Below are 16,697 nucleotides of genomic sequence, written 5' to 3' on the forward strand. Positions count from 1 at the left end.
GTGTCCTGGGCGGTTTCCGTTCGCATGACAGCCTAGGGGAGCGAGCTGCACGTGACAGGCGATCGTAGCCGGTGCGGGTCATATGATAGGAGAGGGGCGTGGCCGAGTAGTGGCGGCCGGTGAGGAAAATGAACGCGGAGCGGGATCTGTCCCCGCTCACCCCCAACATTGTCCGGGCCCTGACCGACAAGATGTACGAGAAGAGGAAGGTGGCGGCTCTGGAAATCGAGAAGTGAGACTCCCCCCCCCCCCCCTCCTCGCTGGTCACATGACCGACCCATCCTGTGCCATGGCAGAGGACCCTCCCTCCACACTATCACATGACTCATCCCCTCCATCCTGTGCCATGGCAGAGACTCCCCCCTACACCTGTCACATGACCAACCCACCCTGTGCCAAGGCAGAGACCCCCCTACACCTGTCACATGACCGACCCATCCTGTGCCATGGCAGAGACCCCCCTACACCTGTCACATGACCAACCCATCCTGTGCCATGGCAGAGACCCCCCTACACCTGTCACATGACCAACCCACCCTGTGCCATGGCAGAGATCCCCCCCCTACACCTGTCACATGACCAACCCACCCTGTGCCAAGGCAGAGACCCCCCTACACCTGTCACATGACCAACCCACCCTGTGCCAAGGCAGAGACCCCCCTACACCTGTCACATGACCAACCCACCCTGTGCCATGGCAGAGATCCCCCCCCTACACCTGTCACATGACCAACCCACCCTGTGCCAAGGCAGAGACCCCCCTACACCTGTCACATGACCGACCCATCCTGTGCCATGGCAGAGACTCCCCCTACACCTGTCACATGACCAACCCACCCTGTGCCAAGGAAGAGACCCCCCCTACACCTGTCACATGACCGACCCACCCTGTGCCATGGCAGAGACTCCCCCTACACCTGTCACATGACCAACCCACCCTGTGCCAAGGCAGAGACCCCCCTACACCTGTCACATGACCAACCCACCCTGTGCCAAGGCAGAGACCCCCCTACACCTGTCACATGACCGACCCATCCTGTGCCATGGCAGAGACTCCCCCTACACCTGTCACATGACCAACCCACCCTGTGCCAAGGCAGAGACCCCCCTACACCTGTCACATGACCGACCCATCCTGTGCCATGGCAGAGACCCCCCTACACCTGTCACATGACCAACCCATCCTGTGCCATGGCAGAGACCCCCCTACACCTGTCACATGACCAACCCACCCTGTGCCATGGCAGAGATCCCCCCCCTACACCTGTCACATGACCAACCCACCCTGTGCCAAGGCAGAGACCCCCCTACACCTGTCACATGACCAACCCACCCTGTGCCAAGGCAGAGACCCCCCTACACCTGTCACATGACCAACCCATCCTGTGCCATGGCAGAGACTCCCCCTACACCTGTCACATGACCAACCCACCCTGTGCCAAGGAAGAGACCCCCCCTACACCTGTCACATGACTGACCCATCCTGTGCCATGGCAGAGATCCCCTACACCTGTCACATGACCGACCCATCCTGTGCCATGGCAGAGACCCCCCCCCCCCTACACCTGTCACATGACCAACCCACCCTGTGCCAAGGCAGAGACCCCCCTACACCTGTCACATGACCGACCCATCCTGTGCCATGGCAGAGACCCCCCTACACCTGTCACATGACCGACCCATCCTGTGCCAAGGCAGAGACTCCCCCCTACACCTGTCACATGACCGACCCATCCTGTGCCAAGGCAGAGACTCCCCCCTACACCTGTCACATGACCGACCCATCCTGTGCCATGGCAGAGACCCCCCTACACCTGTCACATGACCAACCCACCCTGTGCCAAGGCAGAGACCCCCCTACACCTGTCACATGACCAACCCATCCTGTGCCATGGCAGAGACCCTTCCCCTACACCTGTCACATGACCGACCCATCCTGTGCCATGGCAGAGACCCCCCTACATCTGTCACATGACCAACCCACCCTGTGCCATGGCAGAGACCCCCCTACACCTGTCACATGACCAACCTACCCTGTGCCATGGCAGAGACCCCCCTACACCAGTCACATGACCGACCCATCCTGTGCCATGGCAGAGACTCCCCCTACACCTGTCACATGACCAACCCACCCTGTGCCAAGGAAGAGACCCCCCCTACACCTGTCACATGACTGACCCATCCTGTGCCATGGCAGAGATCCCCCCCCCTACACCTGTCACATGACCAACCCACCCTGTGCCATGGCAGAGACCCCCCCCCCTACACCTGTCACATGACCGACCCATCTTGTGCCATGGCAGAGACCCCCTACACCTGTCACATGACCAACCCATCCTGTGCCATGGCAGAGGACCCTCCCTCCACACTATCACATGACTCATCCCCTCCATCCTGTGCCATGGCAGAGACCCCCCTACACCTGTCACATGACCGACCCACCCTGTGCCATGGCAGAGACCCCCCCCCTACACCTGTCACATGACCAACCCACTCTGTGCCATGGCAGAGATCCCCCCCTACACCTGTCACATGACCGACCCACCCTGTGCCATGGCAGAGACCTCCCTACACCTGTCACATGACTGACCCACCCTGTGCCATGGCAGAGACCCCCCTACACCTGTCACATGACTGACCTATCCTGTGCCATGGCAGAGACCCCCTCCTACACCTGTCACATGACCGACCCACTCTGTGCCATGGCAGAGACCCCCCCTACACCTGTCACATGACCAACCCACTCTGTGCCATGGCAGAGACCTCCATACACCTGTCACATGACTGACCCTTCCTGTGCCATGGCAGAGACCCCCCCCCCCCCACACCTGTCACATGACCGACCCATCCCGTGTCATGGCACATGATCTCCCCCTCTGCCGGCATTCTAGTGTCTGGTGCACGGTGTCCCTGTTCAGGTTGGAGTCCTTCCATTCACACTTCCCATTGACTCCTCCTGGGTTCCAGCTCTGCCTATCTGATGAGACTGCAGTAGTAGGAGTGAGACTTCTGACATTTGGATTCTTGGTGTTGGTTGTGGGTGGAGTGTCAGCTTTTTGTCTCCACAGGTTGGTCCGGGAGTTCGTCGCTCAGAGTAACACGGTGCAGATCAAACATGTGATTCTGATTCTGTCTCAGGAGTTTGCACTCTCCCAGCACCCACACAGCCGGAAGGGTGGGCTCATCGGACTGGCAGCCTGCTCCATCGCTCTGGGAAAGGTGGGTGGAGTAATTCAGAGCTCAATGCTGGGTATGGGTGTCAGGAAGTGATGTCATCATTATGTTAACTTAATCACGCTATAGGGGCGTATAGACAGGAGGGTGTGGGGCATGGAGGGGCATATGTGGGAGCAAGTAGAGTTCAGGGTGAAGCATTGACGACTCTGGGTAGAGGAGATGCCTGGGGGGGTCATGGTGGATTTAAGGAAAAGAGAGGCAAATAGTGGGCAAGTAGCGTTTGGGGCAAAGGAAGGGTGTGAGGTTAGTACAGTTTAGGGTGGAGAAACGGCAGGGAGGAGCGGAGGCAGGGCAGGGAGGACCAGAGCGGAGGGAGGGCAGGGAGGATCGGAGGCATGACATGGAGGGCAGGGAGAATCGAGGCATGACATTGAGGGCAGGGAGGATCGGAGGCATGGCAGGGAGGACCGGAGCGGAGGCATGACAGGGAGGGCAGGGAGGACCGGAGCGGAGGCATGACAGGGAGGGCAGGGAGGACCGGAGCGGAGGCATAACAGGGAAGGCAGGGAGTACCGGGGGGGGGGGCCGGGAAGGGAGTATCGGAGCGGAGGCATGGCGGGGAGGGCAGGGAGGACCGGAGCGGAGGCATGACGGGGAGGGCAGGGCATGGAGGACCGGAGCAGAGGCATGACAGGGAGGGGAGGGCAGGGAGGACGGAGCGGAGGCATGACAGGGAGGGGAGGGTAGGGATTAACGGGGCGGAGGCATGACAGGAAGGGGAGAGGGCAGGGAGGAACGGGGCGGAGGCATGACAGGGAGGGGAGGACCGGAGCGGAGGTGTGACGGGGAGGGCAGGGTGGACCGGAGCGGAGGCGTGACAGGGAGGGGAGGGCAGGGAGGAGGGGAGGGCAGGGTGGACCGGAGCGGAGGCGTGACAGGGAGGGGAGGGCAGGGTGGACCGGAGCGGAGGCGTGACAGGGAGGGGAGGACCGGAGCAGAGGCGTGACAGTGTGCAGAGGGCAGGTAGGACCGGGGTGGAGGCGTGACAGGGAGGGGAGGGCAGGGAGGACCGGAGCGGAGGCATGACAGGGAGGGGAGAGGGCAGGGATTAACGGGGCAGAGGCGTGACGGGGAGGGGAGGGCAGGGAGAAACAGGGCAGAGGCGTAACAGGGAGGGGAGGGCAGGGAGGAATGGGGCGGAGGCATGACAGGGAGAGGGGATGGCAGGGAGGATCCAGGGTGCAGGAGGGGCTGTAGTTTATGATGTTTTCTTCATCATCTTTCTGTCGTTTTGCAGGACTCCGGTCAGTATCTGCGGGAACTTATAGAGCCTGTTCTCACCTGCTTCAATGATGCAGATAGTCGGCTACGGTATTATGCCTGTGAGGCCCTGTACAACATCGTCAAAGTGGCACGGGGCTCTGTCCTGCCTCACTTCAACGTTTTGTTCGATGGGCTCAGCAAGGTAACAGAGGACTGGTACCCGATGTCACTGTGATGACTTGTCAGATGGAGGAGGATGTTCTGGCACCTGTTGGGGGGGGGAGGGGACATTTTGGGGTCGGGTATGTTTTATGGCCTTTGGTGATGAAGGATGTTCAAGGGCTTATCGGGGGAGGGCATGTTCTGGGGCCATTTTGAGTGATCTGGGGCCATTGAGGGTGGGGTGATGTTCTGAGGCCCGCTGAGAGGAGAGGCATGTTATGGGGCCCCATTGGGAGTAGAGTGGTGATTTTGGGCCCATCGGGGGGGGGGGGGGGGGGGTTGGTTCTGGGGCATGTTGGGGATAGAGTGATTTAGAGCCCGTTGGGGGTAGGGTGATGATTTGGGGCCCATCTGGGCAAGGGTTTTTTTCCCTGGCCTGTTGAAGGTAGGATGATGATCTGGGGCTTGTTGGGAGTAGGGAAATGTTCTGGTGCTGCTGTGATCATCCTTGGAGACCCTGAGATCCTGGCCTTGGAGGGACTGGTGTTGGAATGGGCAGACATCGGCCATCTATGGGAAGCCTTCAGATCAAGGAGATTGAAGAGAGTGTGGTACAAAGGTGGGAGGTGGGGTTCATAGCTGGTGGGAAAAAGTCTGTGATTGGTTAAGCGGGTTCTGCTGGGGTCGTAAATACCCTTCAATTCTCTCCCTTCTCTTCCTGCAGCTCGCCGCTGACCCGGACCCGAACGTGAAGAGTGGATCTGAGCTTCTGGACCGACTGCTGAAGGTGTGTGTGACAGTTTGGCAGCGTGGGGTGAGGGCTGATCATGCTAGACTTTGTTCTAATACATTTACCAGAGCAGGCAGAATTTATCGAATGAAGACTGTCCCTCGTTTTTACCAGCACCCCTCACATTGACACTTGGGGTTCCCAACAAAGATTGCACCTGCTACATACACAGCACAATGTCTAGTGTGACCGGGCAGAGTTAGGGTTTTCCCTTATGCAGGACTAGTTCATGAAGAGTGTTGGTTTTGGTCAATGAAGCCCTCTGATAGGATGCAGGGATGGTGGTGGGCGGTACCTAATCCTGAAGTATATTCCCCTTTTACTTTTTAATATAGTAAAATGGCTGACCTTCAAAACTGAACTCCAGCAACCTGCTTAATACAAGGGTAAAATTAATAGCTGTTCTACCCAGCAAAGGATTTGTATTTCTGTCTATCCAGTCTTGAGATTTACATAGCTCTGACACTCAGTACAGCCTTGTCTGGCAGTGGTGACCAGATTTTTCTCTGCTTAAATTCAGTAATGCTTACAGGTCTTGTCCCTCCCCCCAGTCTGTTATTGGACATTGAGAGGTGAAAACCTGCTGTCTCCTCCTATCCGCATGGTCTTTGCACTGCAGTAAACCTGATTGGTCCATTGTGCTGCTTCTCCCTCTCCCTCTCTGGGTTCTGCTGTATAGGGACTGCAAGAGTCTGAAACCAGATCTAATCCAGGTACTTGCACTGACTGTAAGTTAAAAAAAAAAACGCAGCAAATGTGTTGAGGATTAAAGTGCCCCATCAATTCGTGTCTGGAGTTCAGCTTTAACGGGACTTATCTTTTGAATTTCTTTCACATAAAATAATAATGGGCTGCGTTCAGCTGATCCATTCACATGTGTAAAAACACAATGTGTTGATAAAGATAACACAAAATCTACAACCGTCCAGGATAAACATCTGTATATATTCCACCGATGACCAGCTTCTTCAAGAGTGTGCTGCACTACATCACAATGACGCTGCCCACCTATAAGTCCCAATTCTCTGACCTCCTGGTTTTGGGTAGGTCCATTATGGCTGATCCATTCCATCCTCAAATACCATTCAACAGATGTCAGGAATTCACAGCAGAAATGGCCAAATCTGCGTAGCTACACTTGGAAGCCGAGACCAGACTCTCTCATATATATATATATATATATATATATATATATATATATATATATATATATATATATATATATATATATATATATATATATATATACATACATACATACATACATACATACATACATACATACATACATACATACATACATACATACATACATACATACATACTTGGTAAATCAAAAGAATTCTAAACATCAGGAAACACTGAGAACGTGACGATACAAGTGAGCCACAACCATATATCCAATATGCCTAACTTAGTAACAGGAAGCCCAACTAATAAACTAGATATATACAATATGTGCAAAAATGGGATACACGGATAAACAGTCAAAACTGGAGATGCAGGGAACAGATGGGAAGGGGGAACCAGGACTGGGATCGGGTAGAAGGGGAGTAGAAAAAGGCAGTAGGGTTCCGGAATGCAGGGCAGGAGTAAAATTTAGGATCAAGGCTCAGGATAAGTGACCAGCAGTATCTAGCAGCAAAGAAAAACACTAAAGCAAAGTGTATGGCTTGGTTCACGCTGGGGCGACCTGTCAGGGGACTTAGTCCCCTGACAAGTCTCGTCCCATTCAGTGCAATGGAGCCATTCTAATCCTAGCAACACAAGTCGCTGCAACTTAGAAAAAGGTTCCTGCACTTCTTGGGGACAAGGTCAGAGCGACTTGCATTGACTTCTGTTAAAGAAGTAATTTGGAAGCCCCGATGAAGTCGCGCTGTGCGGCGTGACTTTGAAGCCACACTAGTGTGAAACGAGACTAATAGAAGTGGGAATAAATACCCTCCCAGCAGCCAGCATCAGGTGGAGATGGATTATTGGAATCTGCTGGCTGCTGGAAGACACTCGCTGGTCGAAACTGGAACTACAACTTCCCACTCTGGGAAGCACAGTGTCACCAGTAGGTGATCCAGGTCCTGACAAGATGATCCTATTTCCTGGAGTTGTGTGAAGTTTAAACAGAAAAATGCTTCATACCTCATAGCATGACCTAACAGCATCATCTCATAGCGTGACTTCACAATAGACTTCATAGCGTGATCTCATAGAATTATTTCATATTGTGATCTTTAATAAACCCAGTATTCAGTAATCAAAGTCCATCCTAGGAGAGCACGGATGACCGTAATCTGTTGTATGTTGGACTGCGAGGGGTGTCAGTATGATTTAGTTACTCAGCTCGTCATTGCAGGATATTGTGACAGAAAGTAACAAGTTCGATCTGGTCAGTTTCGTTCCTCTTCTGCGTGAGAGAATCTACTCCAACAACCAGTACGCCCGGCAGTTCATAATCTCCTGGGTGAGTGTTTATAGTTCCTCCGTCTATAGAATATTACGCTGCTTTTATTTAGTTGTCTATTATATTTATTGGCCAATAGGTTGTGTGATTGTGTGTGTGAGGGGGGTTGTTTTCCTGGAGTAGGGAGGATTGTATAGTGGAACATCCAAAGTTGTGGATCGTGGTGGCATTGTGGGGCTGAAGTGGCATCTTAGGGTATCTCCTGGAATGATGGGGCTCTAATAGGGCCTGGTGACCTTATGGAATTGTAAGGCTATAGTGAGGTCATGGGAGGGAGTCCTGGGGTTGGAGTGAGGTCCTGGGGTGACTCTTGGTATTGTAAGACTGTAGTGGGGTCCTGCAGGGGACTTCTGTAATAGTTTGACTGTAGTGGGGTCGTGAGAGGACTCCTGGTATTTTGGGGCTGTAATGGGTTCATGTGTGTGTGTGTGTGTGGGGGGCTCTTGGAATGATGCAGCAGCCTTGGAGTCATGGGAGATCTCCTGGAGTGTTGGGCTGTAGTGGTGTCCAGTGAGAAACTGCATTGGGATCATGGGGGGAGTTCTCAGTGGGGGGGGGGGTGGAGAAGGTCGGGGGGGGGGTGTCTATAGCAGTGTGAAGCATTTTTATGATGATGATTAAATGTTGCTTGCTCTGCTCTTCTCAGATTCTGGTGTTGGAGTCAGTCCCTGACATTAATCTGTTGGAGTATTTGCCGGAAATCCTGGATGGACTCTTCCAGATCCTTGGAGATAACAGTAAAGAGATTCGGAAGATGTAAGTAAACAGGGATTGTTTTGGGCTCTCTTCCTGGGCTCCTCGATCTCACCAGAACATTCTACAACTAATTCAATTAAACTCAGAGAATCAGCAGCTGGGGTTTGTTCACACATGGTACTTTTTGGTAATCAAGGGGTTTTGTATTTGAAATGATCTGCCCTATATACTTTCGACCAGCAGAGATTCCTCTGTGTTGTAGAATTATCTACTACTCTGCTAGAAGGGCGATTATTTACAGTGGGTATAGACAAGAATCGCCCCCCTTTTAAAATATTCACATTTTGTTGCTTTGCAGCCTAAAATCAAGACAGATGCAGTTTTTGTTTTATCCACCTGTATTTACTCAGTGCAACTTATAACATCCAAGTGAATGATCTAACACTAAGACACACAAAACATTTGACTTTCAACTGTGAAACTGTGATCAGCTTGGGTCATTTTGATTAGCTCAGCATGAAAAGAGCTTTACAAGGGCATTTCAGTTCCTGATAGTGCAACTGAAGCAACCAATCAACTATGACTGGCAAGGCACTGTCAGAATATCTCCAGGATGAAATTTTGAACAGGCACAAGTCAGGAGATGGATTTAAAAAAAAAAAAACCTCAGGCTTTTCCAATGCCTAGAAGCACAGTGAAATCTTTAAGAAGCGGAAGGTATTTGGTACAACACAGACATCGCTCCAAACGAAATAAAAAAGCCGGGAGGAAACTGGTCAGAGAAGCTACCAAGAGGACTACGGCAACTCTGAAGCAGTTGCAGGAATTTGACAAAGAGTGGTCATTGTGTGCATGTGACCACAATATCACAAATTCTCCACAAATGTGGCTTGTATGGGAGGGTTGCAAGAAAAAAGCCACTCCTCATGAAAGGCCACATGCAGTCACGACTGAGCTTTGCCAAAACACACCTTGAAGATTCAGAGCCACATGGAAAAAGGTGTTCTGGTCAGATGAGACTATAATTGAATTATTGGGCCTCAACACCAAACGATATGTCTGGCAGAAATCCAACACCGCTCACCATCCAAATACCACCATTCCTACAGTAAAGCATGGAGGTGGTAATATCCTGTTATGGAGGTGTTTCTCTGCAGCAGAGACTTGAGCACTTGTTAGGATAGAAGGAAAAATGGATGGGGCAAAACACTGCCAAATTCTTGAAAATCTGCTGCCCTCTGCCAGAAAGTTGCCAATGGGAAGAAGGTTTACCTTCCAACATGACAATGAGCCAAAGCACACAGCAAAAACGACCACAGAATGGTTGAAGGAGAAAAAGGTTGAACGTCCTTGCATGGCCTAGTCAGAGCCCAGATGTAAACCCTATTGAAAAATGTCTTGAAGACTGCAGTCCACAAACGGTCACCATCAAATTTAACTGAACTTGAGAAGTTCTGCAAAGAAGAGTTGGCAAATATTGCAAAGTCTTGATGTGCAAAGCTAGTAGAGACATATCCCAACAGACTGAAGGCTGTAATTAAAGCAGAAGGTGGTTCAACAAAATTCTGACACTAGGGGGTGATCATTTTTCCAACTCAGTAAATCTGTTTTTTAATTTTTATTTTTTTTTTATTTCTTTCTGACATCTTGATTTTATATCTTTCACTTGGATGTTATAAGTAAATACAGCTGGATAAAACAAAAACTTGTCTGTCTTTTTTCCAGGCTGCAATGCAACAGAGAATTATTATTTTAAAGGGGTCGGGGGGTCGTTCTTTTTTATGCCCATTGTATTTGGGCTGTATTGTATTCACAAATTTAACGACTGTACTTTGTTCTTTTAATAAAAGCTAAGTGAAAGAATCATTAGCTGGGTTTATCAGAAAGGTGGAGTTGTGTGAGGATGGCAATTCTCACCAACCATTCAGAATCACATTTGGAACCCTATTCCTGAATAAATGGGAAAGATGGATCTAAAAGCTGATAGTTGCGTTCACAACTCCTGGATTTCACCAGAACTTGTGCAGTAAGTCTGCCATAGTCCCGGCTGGTAAGGGGGGACATGCGGCAACTGTGTGCTGTTGACGGACAGGCAAGGACTGACTTTGGGTCCCATCTTGCAGGTGTGAGGTTTCTCTGGGAGAATTCCTGAAGGAAATAAAGAAGCTTCCGGAAAGTGTGAAGTTTGCGGAAATGGCTAATATCCTCGTCATTCACTGTCAGTCGTCAGGTAGGTCCTCCCAGTCTGGTTCAGGTTTTATATATTCTGATATTTTGGAGAACGTTCCATATCAGGAGTGCTAGAGAGATTTTTGTGGTTCCCCTCGATCGCTGGTTTTGTTTTATTATTTATTTATTTATTACAGGTACTTACAGTGGGGAAAATAATTATTTGATCCCCGTGCAGATTTTGTAAGTTTGCCTACTTACAAAGAAACAAAGGGTCTAATTTTTTATCATAGGTGTATTTTAAATTATATAGACAAAATATCAACCAAAAATCCAGAAAAAATCACAAAATACAAATGCTATAAATTGAGTTGCAGTTCAGTAAGTAAAATAAGTATTTGATCCCCAAGCAAAACATGACTTAGTACTTGGTTGAGAAACCCTTGTTGGCAAGCACAGAGGTAAGATATTTCTTGTAGTTGGTGACCAGGTTTTCACACATCTCAGGAGGGATTTTGGTCCACTCTTCTTTACATATCTTCTCTAAATCCTTAAGGTTTCTTGGCTGTCGCTTGGCAACTCGAAGTTTCAGATCTCCCTATAAATTTTATAATAAAATTAAGGTCCGGAAATTGGCTAGGCCACTCCATGACCTTAATGTGCTTCTTCTTGAGCCACTCCTTTGTTGCCTTGCACAAAAGCCGTGGCATAAGCTTGAGAGGAGGAAAGGCGTAGATCAGACGATACTGACCCCATGGAGCCACCAGAGTCACCAGAGTGTCTGTCTGTGGTGTCCGCCAGAGCGTCCCTTGACCTTGCCACAAACCTCAGGTCCTTTCTGTTTAGCATTGAAGCCAACAGATCCACCTTGGGGTTGGACTCCCCTTGGTCCAACGCCTGCCGACTGAAATAGTCCATCTTCCAGTTTTTCACTCCTGGAATGTGTACCATTGGAGAGGGCCGGAATGAAGCATTCTGCCCCCCGTAGAATGTCGGATACTTCCAGGGCCGCCAACACACTTTGTTCCACCTTGGTGTTTGACATAGGCGACCGCTGTGGCATCGTCCGACCGGATCCGTACCGGGAGCCAACAGTCAATCCGTCCAGTGATCCAGGCACAGCCAAGGGGAGTCCAACCCCAAGGTGGATCTGTTGGCGTCCCAGCTAAACAGAAAGGTACCCAGGTTTGTGGCAAGGTCAAGGGATCCTCTGGCGGATGCCACAGACACTCTGGTGGCCAGTATCATCTGATCTACGCCTTTCCTCCTTCCAAGCTTCTGCAGCGGCTTTTGCGCAGATTCGAGGCTGAAGGAATTCCGGTCATTTTGGTGGCCCCGGACGGGCCTCTCCGGTCTTGGTACGCCGGCTTGGTGCGACTGGTCATCAACGTTCCCTGGAGGCTGCCTCTCCGGGAGGATCTTTTGTCCCAAGGACCAATCTTCCATCCTGCTTTACAGTCGCAGGCTTTGACGGCCTGGCTGTTGAAAGCCAGGTGCTGAAGGATAGATGTTTGCCTGGGTCAGTGATTTCGACACTGCTGATAGCCAGGAAGTCCACCCCTAGGAATATCTACCATCGTACGTTGAAATTGTACATTTCGTGGTGTGAGTCTATTGGTTTTCTTTTTTCGGTGGCTTGGATTTTGACCTTCCTTCAATGAGGTATTGAGCAGAAATTGGCTTTGAGTACCATCAAGTGCCGCATGCCTTGGCAGTCTTCTTTCAGCGACCTCTGGCCAAGCACTCCCTGATGTGTACGTTTATTCGAGGGGTTCGACATCTGACCGCACCAGTGTGGTCTACTCTACTGCCGTGGGATCTGAACTTGGTGCTTTAGGTTCTCCAGAATCCTCCCTTTTGAGAATATTCGGGAGATTCCCCTGCTTACGCTGTCCCAGAAGGTGGCCTTTTTGGTGGCTATCACCTTTGTCAGAACTGGCAGCATTCTCTTGTCGTACCGCCTACTTGGTGGGCCACAAAGATAAGGTGGTTCTTCGCCCCATCTCTGTCGTTCCTTCCTAAGGTAGTCTCTGATTTTCATTTGAATGAAGACATTGTGTTGCCTTCACTGTGTCTCGGGCCCAAATATCCTAAGGAATTTGCTTTGCATGCCTTTTGATGTGATGGAGAGCTGTGTCCGCCAATGAACGAAAGAAAATTGAATTCTTGTACTTCCGTCTTCCGTAAAATCAATTTCTCTGGGTTCATTGACAGACACAGCACCCACCCCTCTTCTGACACTGCTTGTTACTAAACTGAAGGCCTATAGCATATATTGTAAATTTATGATGGAAAACTTCCACCCGTTTGCAGAAAAGCCCAATTTTTTTGGCAGAGAGGATAGGACATGCCCACATGGCGACATCTTCATAATCTCATTGTTGGAGATGAAAACATTTTACTGAAATGCAGAAAATCTCCTAACCTCTTATGGTCGGTTCATAGAAAACCTCCATCAAAGTGGACCTCTCCTAAAATGGCTTACTCTGATTTTGCAGCACACTGTGCGCTTCCCACAACCTGCATTAGGAGCTGCAGTAGATCCGATAGAGCCGCCTTACTTTCTGGCTGGAGGATGTCCAGCATCATGTAGCCCTTTCCTCCCCAGGCTGAGCGTCCTTGACCTGCCCCTTTCATTCATTGGATTTCAGTTCTTTCAACAAGGCTCAATAACATATCATGTATTTAATGGATGGCAGCATTGTATTGAGAAATACTACACAATATAGCGACATCCGCTCTTCAATTTAAATCAGCCATTGGTGAAGAATAGCCCTTCCCCCACGCTCATCCTGCTGTCACTGATCTGGATCATTACCATGGCAGGGAAGTTTTCCTGTGGTGCTGACCTTAGGGACGTTAATGTTTTGGGCAGGGTTTGGGATGGTTGGTTTTGGGTGTGAGTTGGGTCAGTGTAGATGTAGTCGGAGGGAAATGTCACTCGCTGGGCCTGTACCGTCATTCACTTTCTGTCCCTCCACAGATGATCTGATCCAGCTCACCGCCATGTCCTGGATGAGAGAGTTCCTGCAGCTGGCGGGAAGGGTGATGCTGCCGTATTCGTCTGGGATTCTGACTGCCGTGCTGCCCTGCCTGTCATACGATGACCGCAAGAAGAGTATCCTTTGTGTGTCGGGGGCACAGTATGGTGGCAGTTATGATGCGATTTGTCTTGTTTCCTTATATAACTTTCCCTGCAGACATTAAGGAGGTGGCGAACGTTTGTAACCAGAGCCTGATGAAGCTGGTCACCCCGGAAGACGACGAGACGGATGACACAAGTGTTTTACCAACTGCCCCACCCGAGGAGGATTTCAGCACACACCCGGAGACCGAGGGACACGGTAAGAGCGTTGGATCCTTGTGAGCGTTCTGGGTATTGTGGGGTAATGGGCTCATCAAATCACTGTGTGCAGTCTGTGTAGTGTGGGTTGATTGTCTCGTGGTGGATGATGATGCGATCACTGTGCAGGGCGTATGATGAGAATGATCATGTGAATACTTGTAACGCTCCTGCGTTTTTATAGTAAGCTGGTTTTGCAGCTGCAGAATCTCCACTCAGTAGTCATGTAGAGATGTGTTGAATTACCAGATCCAACTCTCCAGACTCATCACTGTGGACCCGCCTGCTTCAGCATACAGATATATACACACTCAATAAGATGTTCCTGGAGTGATAGGATGTATATGACAGTATAGAGGTGATGTGCTGAAGGGACAGGGGTGAGCAGTGATGGAAATGATAAGCACTTGATAGTAATGTTCAGGAGAGTAGTAGACGGTAATAGGTAGGATGCAGATAGGTTAGTAATCATGTATGGTAATAGGTGTTAAGGACAGCAGATGATATACAGGAGAGACTAACCCAGTGCAAGGATAGATGGTAGTAGACTCAAGAGCTAACAATCTATGTAACAGTGCAGATGATAGAATTAGTAATGCATAGATAGTAACAGTCCTTAATGTGCAGAAGTAGATAGTGTAAGTTTGTTATGGAGGAATCCCCTGTGGGGTACTTATCACTAGTAAGGTTAGTAAGTAGAGGGGTCCGGTAGTGAGGGAGTGATCCGGTAGCGAGATACGGGATCAGTATCGAGGTTCCGGTCTGTTCCAGGTAAAGAGAATAGCTGGAGGCTCCGGCAGCATAAGACAAGGCTTGTAAGCATGCGGTTTGAACGAACAACCTGAGAGAGAAAGCCGGCGATTGAGATAGCCGCTCAGAGCGGCGCTCAGTGATGATGTCATACGGCTTAAAGGTATATGCGTTCCACCTAACTAAAAAGGTGGGACGCAATATGAAAAGGAAAATGGGCAATAAGGGTACCAAAGGTACCAGAATCTTACAATACTGTGTGGAGTGTATGATGAGGATAATCATGTGATCACTGTGCAGGGCGTGTGAAGGAGGATGATCATGTGATCACTGTGTAGGGCGTGTGAAGGAGGATGATCATGTGATCACTGTGCAGGGCGTGTGAGGAGGATGATCATGTTATCACTGTGCAGGGCGTGTGAGGAGGATGACCATGTTATCACTGTGCAGGGCGTGTGAGGAGGATGATCATGTGATCACTGTGCAGGGCGTGTGAGGAGGATGATCATGTGATCACTGCGCGGAGCGTGTGAGGAGGATGATCATGTGATCGCTGTGCGGGGCGTGTGAGGAGGATGATCATGTGATAACTGTGCGGGGCGTGTGAGGAGGATGATCATGTGATAACTGTGCGGGGCGTGTGAGGAGGATGATCATGTGATCACTGTGCGGGGCGTGTGAGGAGGATGATCATGTGATCACTGTGCGGGGCGTGTGAGGAGGATGATCATGTGATCACTGTGCGGGGCGTGTGAGGAGGATGATCATGTGATAACTGTGCGGGGCGTGTGAGGAGGATGATCATGTGATAACTGTGCGGGGCGTGTGAGGAGGATGATCATGTGATCACTGTGCGGGGCGTGTGAGGAGGATGATCATGTGATCACTGTGCGGGGCATGTGAGGAGGATGATCATGTGATCACTGTGCAGGGCGTGTGAGGAGGATGATCATGTGATCACTGTGCGGGGCATGTGAGGAGGATGATCATGTGATCGCTGTGCGGGGCGTATGAGGAGAAGGAAAATCTGATTGCTGTGCTTGTTGTATGAGGATGATCATGTAATCCCTATACACAATGTGGGGCGATCATTGAAGATGTGCTGTGGTGAATCGGTCACTTCAGGACATTTGCGTATTCTGGGCCATCCTGTATATCTAGGGTTGGTGTATGTATAGCCAAAACTTTGTTCTTTGGTGTTCATTGAGGGACACGGGAGATCAGTTATCATGGGATTATATTTCCCCACCCAAGAAGATTTGGACACTGGCGAACAATAGCCAGTTCCAGCCTTGAATAACCACCTCCCACCATGCCTCAGCTTGAGTTGGTGTCCATTGGCCATATTTTCTCTGCTGAAATTAGTCTAATCTTTGTCTATAGAGTCCTGTGTGATCTGCGATGCGTTTTTTGGATCCCACGCCATGGCACAGCCCCAGTTGTTTTCTTATCACTTTGTGGGTAGGGAGATACCTTGTTATTGAGCTTGTTGGGTATAGTTTAGAATTCTTAGTTTGCTGTTAAATTTACAATAGAAAGGGATAATGCTGAGGGACTGATCTCTGACGTTATCCACAAGGTATAGTTTAGCACACTCTTGGTCCCACCAGTCAGGTTGGCTTTGCTGCCTTATTACAGTGACCTGGTCACCATTGGCCTCCTGAAACTTGACAAATCGGGGCCTTTAGCCTTGTACCCTGAGCCACGATGTTCCTGCTTTGCAGTGTGACATATCGGATCCCCAACGCACAGGGAGAGCAGTCCCTCCAGCTCTCCATCTCCTAACAGTCCTGGGACGGCACCCACTGAAGGGCCTGACACTTGACATCCTGGGAATGTTTCCTTTGCTTGAGTCCCTGCCATTCTTGGAGTTTTCTTTGGGCTCTGTC

General features: G+C 50.2%; 1 protein-coding gene across 1 annotated transcript in view; it reads left to right on the plus strand.

Moving 5' to 3' along the window:
- The window catches only part of VAC14 (VAC14 component of PIKFYVE complex), a 79,507-nt gene continuing 62,810 nt past the window's right edge, over positions 1 to 16,697 (plus strand). Inside the window, exons 1-9 of the mRNA XM_082269664.1 lie at positions 1 to 232; positions 3,069 to 3,219; positions 4,475 to 4,642; positions 5,327 to 5,389; positions 7,743 to 7,850; positions 8,497 to 8,606; positions 10,670 to 10,776; positions 13,699 to 13,833; positions 13,916 to 14,059. Coding sequence (XP_082125790.1) covers positions 129 to 232; positions 3,069 to 3,219; positions 4,475 to 4,642; positions 5,327 to 5,389; positions 7,743 to 7,850; positions 8,497 to 8,606; positions 10,670 to 10,776; positions 13,699 to 13,833; positions 13,916 to 14,059 — 1,090 coding nt within the window. The 5' untranslated portion in view covers positions 1 to 128. The remainder of the gene's footprint in view (positions 233 to 3,068; positions 3,220 to 4,474; positions 4,643 to 5,326; positions 5,390 to 7,742; positions 7,851 to 8,496; positions 8,607 to 10,669; positions 10,777 to 13,698; positions 13,834 to 13,915; positions 14,060 to 16,697) is intronic.

The sequence above is a fragment of the Pelophylax lessonae genome, assembly GCF_965119305.1.
Source record: "Pelophylax lessonae genome assembly, chromosome: 10".
NCBI classification, from domain to species: domain Eukaryota; kingdom Metazoa; phylum Chordata; class Amphibia; order Anura; family Ranidae; genus Pelophylax; species Pelophylax lessonae.